Raw genomic sequence first — 10,965 nt, 5'->3', positions numbered from 1 at the left:
ACGCTTAAACCTTTCTTAAACTAGCCAAGCAGAAGTAGTTCTGGAGTTAATCCACCACTAGCAGCTATATCAGCTAGTCCAGTGATTCATATATATACATTTTTTTAATTGTGATCACACTGACCAATTTTAATCATTATTATACATAACACATGTTATTCTCTTCCAACTGACTGGCAATAACTGTGATATTCAACATTCTGAGGAGCTGAAGCTTTGAAGTATTTTAATATGGATGCCTCCGTTCAATAGCATGGTTCAGTGCATTGCTTAGGTGTTCTGAGTTTGTATAATTCAACTCAGTAACTTTTGTTTCCTAAAGACAGTTACTAACCAGTGGATTTAGTAAATTTCAAGGTGCACTGTGTGCTATTGTGTACAATACAAATAGAGTCTAAGAAGTATATGTTGTTTTGGGTTTGCTTTTTTTTTTTAGGGGTGGGGAGTAGCATCTAATGTGCAGCTGCCAGTGGCTGTAATATTGCTATCTTTGAATGAATGTGTTCTGCTGATACCTAAAACTTTAGTAACACATCACAAACAATAAATCCAGCCCCCAGAATGACATGAGATTTATTTACAAACATATTGAAATTTAACTCCATTCATAAAAATATTACATTCAAGCATTGCACAGACATGGTGACAAAGCCTTGAATACACTTTTTAGATATTTATTAATATTATAAATCATAAGCAGTTACCATCATAAAGCTGGATGATAAATAGGAAAATATGAATCCCTCTTAGAGATATATTCCTCACAGTACTTGTGAGAAGTGAACACATATCAAATCATCCAAAGGGGCATGGATTACCCGAGTAAAGGAATCAGTAGTCATTTTCCATCTGAATAATCCTCTCTTACAAAGACCTAGAAGAACTAAGCTCACATTTGGTTTGAGCTCGATAAACTGTGATTACAGTATCTGAATACTGATATCTAGCGTGGACACATTGCATGGCGACCTCCATCAACTGGAACGGAGGCACCAGTTATGAAGGAAGCATCTTCTGATGCCAGAAAAGCAATTGCTCGGGCAACTTCTTCTGCTTCTCCAGGTCGTCCAAGTGCATGTGTATTTCTGCAGTGTTCCAGAAACTGTCACACACAAAGGAGAAAGTTTTAAAAAATTGATAATGTTATTGGTAATTCCTTGCACCTTATGGCAGAAATTGGGTATAGTTCTTGCCTCCCTTTCTATACCTGTTTGACAAAGTCTGAAGCAGTGAATTTCCTCTTATCTAGCAAAAGATATTTTTGAAACAGATGAGGTTAAAATGCTTTCTTAAAGCTTGATAGAGTTTGTTTTGTGAAAATCAGTCTATTTTGGAGTAGCATAGGAGAAGGAATGCTTGTTGAAGCCTTTGATGCATATTATGGGCTACATAGCATGTCATGACCAAAGGAGAAGTGAACCCGTCTGAATGGCAGGTTGATTTAAGAATACATGAAATACAGGAGTAGCATCAGCAGTCACTTAATTGAACTGAACAGCTATCTGAAATAGCTCCAAGCAGAACGAAATCAAGACAGTTGTTAATTATTCCAGTATCTAACAACAAATGGACAGGCCTAAGATCACAAAGGCTATCAAATATAAGAATGGGATGCATCATGTACTACCTTTTGATACTTCTCTTCATCCATTCCTCCTCGTCTATGAAGGTCTGTGATGGTCACCCCAGGGCTGTAATGTTTAGAATATCATTTTTTGAGTCTCTTAAATGTCTAGTGAGTTGCAATTTCTGGTTTCAAATGAAAAGGACATTTGGCAATACTGTTTCCCAAAATCTGAGTGATCCCAATGTTTTTGAGACATGAAATAAACTGGTCATCCCTAAAAATACTCTAATCACCTTCCCTTTTCCATTTCACACTCTTGATGTTAGATAACAGAATACTAATTATACTACATCTTGCCTCTTTTGTTTACAATGCATTGGAGATAAGAAAAGTTGTGGCATAAATTAAAGCCCATTACATCCAGGAAGATCACAGAGTATAATGTATTTGTTACACATGATAATTGTTTACCTCCTTTTTAAAGTTTTATTTTGATAGCCAATGGCTGTGAAGATGTTTTCTCCTTTATGATATAATGATTCTCCATATATGGTGTTGATATTTAGGATAATGGTGTATGAGAGAGAGAGTAGTTATATTTCACAAATGCTAAGTTTCGAAGTGTGTATATGTGTGTACAGAATTTGAGAATAACTGGTCTTGACATAGCTTGTTATTGGATTGTATATACAGCAGTTTTAAGATGTGTAGTTATTTTCTGAAATGCTCACACCCTTGCTGAAGCTATGCTCTTAAAATAATAAAGAATCAATCAATCTGATACACAATGAAATGCCTGCTTTCTTAATCTGAAATCTTACATTGTAGATTTTCATTTTACCTTGTTGAATTTTTTTTTTCCATTTAGTTTATGTGGCTATATGTACATTAACATAATTTCAATTACTGTCCATGTTGCATAACTGTACTATTGAAAGTTAATTGTATGTTTATTTTCCAGACTACAGTTTATGAAAATGTTAAATGTTAATGATGATGGCTGTTGTTATTCCCCTGGAAATGGGCTCAGGCCTACTCAATAAAACAAAAATGGAATCTTTGAATCTTGATATTCATGGCTCACCAAGACTGAAATAGGTGAATAATAATGAAATAAAGCACAGACTTTGTATTTACAATGTCAGTGGTGCAACCAATGAGGAAGTCAGGAGAACATGTTAATGAGGTATACTTAAGGACATTTGCGACATCAGGAACATACCTTCATAACATTTAGTTTATTATATTGCTCAAAAAATTAATTTTAGTGACATCTTAACTGAAAGAGAAATCTCATTACTTATAAATTTATGTCCACATTTTCTTCCACATAAGTAATCTACTGAATCAAGCTGTACAATCACAGGTGAGTAAATCTGCATGTACAATCATGAAGATGTAAATGTCACAGACCTTCAATATAAGTCACTGCACACTATGTACATCAATGAATGCACAAGCCATGCAGGCACAAGACAGCTGATGATTGATACAAATATCACAAGACAAAACGAGTTACACTTACTTTACTCCATTCACTCTGACTTGCTTAGGTGCTAGTTCTGAAACCAGAAAACATGTGAATACAAACAGCTGTAATAAACAATTGTACACATCAGTAACAAGGGCTGGAGACTTTACGACCTGAAAAACTTAGATTAGTCTCTGCGATTGCCAAAATTATTCAGTTTATCCATGTTCTCTGCTCCTTGTGTAACCTAAAATGCTAATCTGCCTATAAAAGTGCTGAAATGAGTAAGGCTGATTTAATGTTTTAATAACTGCAACCCATCTTCCATCCCTCAGTAAATATTAACATTTCATATAAACTCTTAGCTGCTGTGGTTACTGAAAGCTCAATACAACTGTGTAATATACAGAGTAAGTCTTATTAAGCTGTATATCATGTACAATAACTAATCTCATACAATAATATTTCTTTGATTAACAGTCCTCTAAACTGGACCCCTTGATATTTTGAACTTTCCTGAAATCAACACAAAGCAAAAAAAAAATAAAAATATGGCATGTTGATAAACAATAATGCCAACATGCTACACTAATCATTGTTGTTCTTATAAACAGACAGCACTCCACCACCCCAGTACCCAAAAAACCACATTTTGGTTAGAAGTAAAGGTAGCATCAAAAATACAGTAGATATATAACTACTGCTTTGAAATTTTTGCCACGTAATAAACATCTTTTATCTGGAAAATCCAAAATCAAACTAACAGTCTGCATACCCATACCATAGCAATCGAGAATCAAGAAATTGATCTAGGAAGCAGACAATGGTTGCAGATGTACAAAAAACTTACCCAATGCTACACAACGGGTGAACTGATCAACAGCACTCTTGGACATATTGTAGGCTAGCACACCTGGAAACTGAAACATGTAGCAATCGTGGCAACAAAAGCAGAACAAATGCAGTGAGTTTAAATGATATATTGTTATGAAAACACACCCTATTATAATAGACCTTCATAGGCCACTACTCCATACTTAAGCTGTTATTCAAAGTAAGCAATCCTGGCAATCATGTGTGATCATATGGATCCAGTGACACCTAGCCTAGAAGTGTGATTTAACACTTGTCACAGTTGTGAAGCTAGTAGATAAGTGAGAGTAAACAAGTAAATACAAGTATTGCAGCTACAATGCTGTCAAGACTAAAAAAAAAAAAAGCAATACTTCACCTACATCACATATTTTTTGTGGAATACATACACACAATTATCTGCCCCTATATATCATGTAGTATCATTTATCTTCAGCATTCATTATTCATCTTAAAAATGCATCTGAGACATTTCAGCTTTCTTCAAGTCAGACATTTTCTTCTTTTTAGATTCAGTATCACTTATTTACATTTTTTGGGCTTCTTGCACAGATGACAGATGAGTATGGACTGCCCTATGGACACTCTGCTATCACTTGCTGAAGTTTTATGATCGTCTGTTATACATCCTAAACATTACTGAAATTTAACTTCTGATGTAGCCACTTACCGATCTCATTCCATTGACACTAGAGACGTTGACTATGTTCCCTTTGGTGGCAATAAGGTGAGGGACAGCTAGCATTGTCAGGTGGTAAATTGACCTGTTCAAACATAGTACATGTACAAGGACTGCCTTAGCACTCATGACTGCTGTACTATAATACAGAATCAACATAACAGCAGATAATCCTGGTAATTTCATAATAACAATATTGTTTTATTTTAAAATAATTAAAAAATAAATTTAGTTATTCCTATTGTGAATCAATACAACTCCTCTGTGCTACACAATGTTTATTCAAGAGGACAACAAATAAATAAAAAAAAGTTTTGAATCATATGATAGAGGGGACGTAACAGGTTAAAGAAGGAGTTTAAATTATGCTAGATTACTTCCCTTTACTGCCAGTATACAGGCATTAAGTATCAACAGGGAAATGTGTAATGTAACTTAACAGTAAGACTCGAATTGAGGGACTAAGCGGTACATTTCTGTAGCAACCTGGCAGGAAAAATCTAAAAGACTTCTAGTAAAGAAGATAATTTTTTTCCGAATGAGTGAGAGTAAGCAATAAGTATTTTGTTTGCCTCATTTTTTTTATTTTAAACTATTGCATAAAGAATTTTTATCCTTTGAACAAACTGGACACCATATTATATGCTCACAATGCAAAACATGTGTTTTAGTAATATTTTCAGCTCAGTTTCTTTGTTTTGGACATGAAGAATGTGGTGTGTTTAGTTTAGTCCTAGTTACTCCTCGAGGAGCATAGGGCCGCCACACCTTGCCAGCGGACCCGGCTTTGGGCAGCCCCCTCTCAGTTGAGCCCAAGTAGTTCTGACATCCGTTGCCTTGCTTTCTACTGTTCTTAAATGTGGTGTGTATGGTGGTTAATCCTCATGCATTCAAACAAAAGGCATGGCAAAACCTTCCATAATTAACACTGTTAAGCTAGCAAACATGATTTATTATTTTAAACACAAAGTAAAGATATAATATCAGGGTTAGAAGGTGCATCAATGTGAACTCCTACAGCACACTTTCTAAAATAATGAGAGATAATTTTAAATACCTGACATTGACATTAAAAACACGATCAAACTGCTCCAGGGAAGTGTTTTCTATGGAACCTGATTCTAATATGCCAGCACAGTTCACCTGAATAAAATCAGTCAAATGATCATAAGCAGTCAAGTCACAAATCAAAAGATGAATTTATATGCTACCCTAACAATTTAAAGAAGGAACATAAACCTGAGTTGCTGAAGTGAAAACTATATATATTATTTTAAAAAATGCAATGACTTGCATTATCTGAAAGAAGACAAGAAAATAAATTTCAACAATTTAATGAAAAATAAACGCTTTAAAAGTAAATGAATCAAGAAAGAAATCTAGCTTTAAAATTAGCACTACTCAAAGATCTGAGCACTTGAAAGCCATCTCTCTGTAACTGTCACTAAAATGTGATGAGATGTATTTATGTATTTTTGCAAGTGACTAGCATTTGTTTTTCCACAGTTTAGTCAATTCAAAAAAGTCACATTTTCGGCTAAAAGCTAGGAAACACAACCTTGTGATAGCGCACTATGTACACAATAAACAAATATAATCAGAAATAAATAAGGGCAACATTACCAGAATGTTCAGCTTTCCATACTGTTTGATAGTCTCATTTAAAATTCGTTTTGTGTCTTCCTCGCAGCTCAAGTCACCAGCGAGCAGCAAGGGCTACAAAATACAAAGCAAAATGCAAAACAAAATAACTCAAAACTTCAAAAAAGATTTTTAAAAAAGTAAAGAATCAAGATCGGGAACAAGAAATAAAACAAGAAAGAGAAGATTTAGTTAGCATACATGTAATTAAGCATGAGGCAGGATGATAATTACTATAAAAATAGGATAACAAAGAATTTTTAAAACAAGTTTTTCCAATTATGCATGTAATATGTTTTGGAAGGTGAATACAGCTTAGCAAACTAGAGTATAAACCTTCTTAACAGCTGATGCACTAAATACATTATAAGAGAGAATTCTGCTCTCAAAATGTCATGCAAATAATGCAGAAAACAAAAAGTTTACTTACTGTAGTCTTTTGGCATTGACTGCCCACCTTCTGCAAATTTTCTTCGTTGCGTCCTGCTAGAGCTAGGGAAGCACCAAGCTTGGAAAAAAGAATGGCTGTGGCTGCCCCAATGCCAGAGCTGGCACCTGTTAACATTGTTGAAAGTAAAATAATAGTTATACCTATATTTACCTTCTGTAATCTAGCTTTGGTCTCGAAAGCTACAATTTATCTTCTCAAGCTTTATGTGAATGTATATCACAAGGCAATCTTTTCTGATTCTAGGCAATGACATAATAATGTTGGAATTATTTTATACTAAAATAATTAATAATGCTTTCATTTGCTGTGCAATTCCTTGTCCATCCCTTTAATCCCAAGAAATATCCGCCCCCCCCCCCCCCCAAAAAAAAAAAATCCCTAAGTTATAACGAAGTAATTTTAGTTTTTTAATTACATTAATATTACTGACAGCAATATATTTATGAATATTAAAATTATCTGACTGCTTTGACATGTATGTTGAGTACATGTTTGCATTACGATAGTTCAGAAAAGACTTTAAAGGACTAAAGCATATCTCAAGAATGAAAGGGATGTATTAACAAAAATCTGGGTAGGCTATCTTACTCTTAGCTTTACTCAAACATCAGAAAAAAAATTTCTTAATGCTTAATGTTGTCCTTGGTTTGGTTGGGGAATCTCACTAGCATTGTCCTTCTAAAGAGCAAAATATACTTTTTGAACTATTTTCACACACAGAAACACCAACAAATTCTGGTGATAATTTCAGAATGAAATCACAGACAAATTATTTCCCTCTTCAATTTCTGTTGCTTAATTATTAAGTCGGAAATGAACATATGGATTTCTTGTTTTAAACATTCTACAGGTCACGCAAGTCACACCTAAATGATTCTGTATACTATGGAAAATTAAAAATTACTTGTTATTTTTAACTGCAAACAATGTAAAATTTGTGTTTTTATTGTCATGTGTCTGATACTCTTCAGCGCATACGTGTTGCCTACCACGGTGACTGTAACGCAAAACAAGTCAAGAACTTCTGAATTAAGAGCTCATGAAGCTATGAACTACGGTCCATCCTAACATTTTGACATAGCATTAACTGAATGCACCAGATACCAATAAACTGTAGGTGCGAGGTCGGGATATGCATATTGTACCTCACGTGCACGATGAACGACGAAACACCAAAATTCGTCTGCTTTGCGAAATAACTGGGTGGATAAAAAGTTGCAGCGCCAGAATCTTACAATCTGCTGCAAATAAGCTATTTTCTAATAATAAATCTTTTTATAATGAATAACAATGGAAATATGTCAACATACCAGTAATCAAAGCCACTTTCCCAGTCAGTTTTCCTAAGCCTGCCATGTCTTCCATCATGTGGGTGAAAGGTCGCGCTATTCAAGGGACTTAACAGAATTTTACAGAAGATATGGAAGCTTGAAGATGATTGTCTACCTTGACGCTCTGTTCAATGGACACGCAAAGCGACCTCAATATACCGTGCAGTCAGTGCAGACAACTTTAATTTGGATGTGAGTGCGTATACTGATGTGTTAGTGGGAGCAAACCATAAAAGAAAAACCATATGTTGATTTTATTATTTTAGGGGATTATGAAAACTGGTAAGTATTTTCAAACATATATTCTTTCCGCCGCTGTTCTTTTTAACCCACATGACCCATCATTCTCGACAATCAATGAATGCTTATGGCTTCCTCACAACTTTGTGCAATTTTCTACAGCTGACACGGTTACTATGAAGTCAGGAAGTATGCCATGCTCTTTGCCAGTTCTTCCATCCAAAAAAAGGTCATTATATACACAGATTATGTGTCCGATAATAAACCGATATTGAAATCGTAACTGATAGGTACCGTCACATAAGAATAATGTATAATGCACATGTAATGTATATCTAGGAATTTAAAACTAACATTGACTTGTAAATATTTCAAGAGGACCAGATGCAGGCTACAACTATTTATGATTGCATTAGCAAGTAGAGCCATCCTGTTTAGCTATAATACACCCATACATATAATGTGTGTAGAGTGTACATGTGGAGTCAGGAATCATGACCTTGAACTGCCAACAGCAGATAACGACATGCGACAGGGCCGTGGTCGGATGGTCAGAAACTGGAGGCTTCAAAGTACACATACTCAGGTTTAACCCGAGGAGTGCAAACAAAAAGATCGCTGCTTAATTTTACAATCCGCTATTCTATTTCAGTATTTTCCTTATCAATTATACAAGAAGCAGCTTAAATTACCAGTAATTATAGCCTCTTTTCTATATCATATATTTAAGATCTATGGCTGTTTCGAAGATTAGTCAGTGTGTGTGGTTTAAACTGAAATATGTAAAGCGGCCTGAATATGCTTTGCAGATAAACTCTGGATGCGAGTGCATACACACACTAATGTGTTACTGGGGGCAAAATCTGGTTTTTTTTTCAAAGTCAGAATAAATAAAGGGACACGAGTTTCCACATTTTCCATCAGTACATTTTACTTTCTTTTTAATTACAAGTACAGATTGGATTCGATTTTAAGAAACTGCCACTCTCCAAACCCGAGCCTCATTCACCCCCTAAAGGGCTCATTACAAAGCGCAGATATAAAAGTTTTTATTTGATGCATACTCTCGACCACTTTTCAATTTTAATATGATGAACACGAAAACGTTGAACGAAATAATAACAATTAAACTAAATAAATCTTATTAATATTTTAAACTAACCCAATCGACGTAGAAAATATTAGCTATATTACAAACTGTCAGCGAAAAAAATAAAACAAACTATGATAATCCTCTAAAAGGAAGGTGAGAAATTTGTACTAATTTAAGGAGGCATGATAATGACTTCGAATGACACCAGGAGATAACAAGCTACCAGCACTTGGTCGCTTCAAAGTTCGTCTGCTTGTAATGCAGCCTGTTAGGAAAGCGTTTGAAACTTAGAGTATGCTGAAAATAAGCTATTGTAGAAAGCAGTAAACTACTCGAATAATTAAATCTGCCATAACTGTTCCACATACCAGAAATTAGCGCCACTTTGCCCATCAGATTTCCCAAGCCTGATGCCATCTCGACCTGCGGTGTGTGGATGAGAAAGTCGGGACACGCAAGCGACCTGAATATACTTTGCAGATAACGAAGTTTACTTGTGTTTGTCTACCCCGACAGGGGGCGGGTTGTAAGGCGTGGGTGAGATGAACTATCCAGACTCTTTTGCTTGATCAAGAAAAATGTTATTTTTTTAGGAGTTAAGGATTTGTATTATATATATATCTTGCCAGCTCCACAGACTGATCACCAGCACTTATCAAACACTTGGTTTTGACAAACGCTGGGGATGTTAACATACAAATTATAGCCCATCGAGGAAAACGCCATCCCGATAGTCTTGGAACATTGATGAAACATCTTCCTTCGTCCACATCACACACTTTCTCTAGATCCACCATTGCTCTTTCCCAGTCTGCCAGGAACCTTCGAGTAATTTTCAACACATCACTGTCTTCGGAGAATCCTGTTAACTCAGTCTGCAAGTCCATTTATATGCCGAGGATCAGCCACATTAGCCTTCTCTCTTAATAACCTTTATAATTACCACAGAAAATCTCTTTCGATTCCTTGTAATCAACAAAAGAAATGTGAACACTCAAGTCAGGTTGTTTCTAAGTGCTCAGCATTCACTGGAGTGAAGAAATATACAGTTTGAGTTCTGATTCGGCCTGAGTGGAAAGAGGCGAGGGTGGAAAGAAAATCCGAAGCAAAGTCTGTGCACTTAGTAAAAGAAACTTTTAAAAAGAAAGCTTACTTGAACAAAGCAGTCATTTGCTGTCACTGGTGAACTCTAATCTGCCACAGTGCATTTCTCTTCTAAACTCTTGAAAATAATCTTTAAGCACTGCAAAGACTCACTGAAAACTTTAAAAACTGAATAAAACAATGTAAAACAAAACATTCTATATAATGGATATCAGTCAATCAACTAAGCAACCAACCAAGTGATTGTCACAAACAATCTCCCCAAATACTGGATGCAAAACAACTAATCAAGCGACCAAATAACTAGTCCAACTGAAATGGTGCACATGGTGCAGACAACGCCCAAGCATCACGACTTCTCGTCTCTTCCCACTCTCTAATTGTCGTTGGAGCAGACGACCGGGAATTGTGACAACGATCGGTGCTTTTGTCGTTATAGTGACCACGGGTCTGAGGAGGCTGATGCTGAGGGGCGTTAAAGCAAGAAGGGGAAATCGCAGTGACCGAAAGATTTG

At 35.6% G+C, this 10,965-nt stretch overlaps 1 protein-coding gene across 2 annotated transcripts; it reads right to left on the bottom strand.

Moving 5' to 3' along the window:
• Positions 1-557: 557 nt before the first annotated feature.
• Positions 558-9,869, bottom strand: LOC112566609 (3-oxoacyl-[acyl-carrier-protein] reductase FabG-like). 2 transcript variants are annotated; one of them, XM_025242869.1, is made up of 9 exons: positions 9,715-9,869; positions 6,662-6,786; positions 6,214-6,306; positions 5,648-5,733; positions 4,582-4,675; positions 3,889-3,958; positions 3,093-3,129; positions 1,628-1,691; positions 558-1,102 (listed from the first exon to the last, which is right to left on the bottom strand). In XM_025242869.1, the coding sequence occupies exons 1-9, from the start codon at positions 9,761-9,763 to the stop codon at positions 944-946; spliced, it is 777 nt and encodes a 258-aa protein (XP_025098654.1). In that variant the 5' UTR covers positions 9,764-9,869; the 3' UTR covers positions 558-943. The 2 variants fall into 2 exon arrangements, with proteins under 2 accessions (XP_025098654.1, XP_025098653.1); XM_025242868.1 differs by lacking the exon at positions 9,715-9,869 and adding an exon at positions 7,993-8,093.
• Positions 9,870-10,965: the final 1,096 nt, after the last annotated feature.

The sequence above is a fragment of the Pomacea canaliculata genome, linkage group LG6 (assembly GCF_003073045.1).
Source record: "Pomacea canaliculata isolate SZHN2017 linkage group LG6, ASM307304v1, whole genome shotgun sequence".
Lineage (NCBI taxonomy): Eukaryota > Metazoa > Mollusca > Gastropoda > Architaenioglossa > Ampullariidae > Pomacea > Pomacea canaliculata.
Note: the sequence above shows the minus strand (reverse complement) of the source record. Positions and strands in the feature narration are given on the sequence as shown.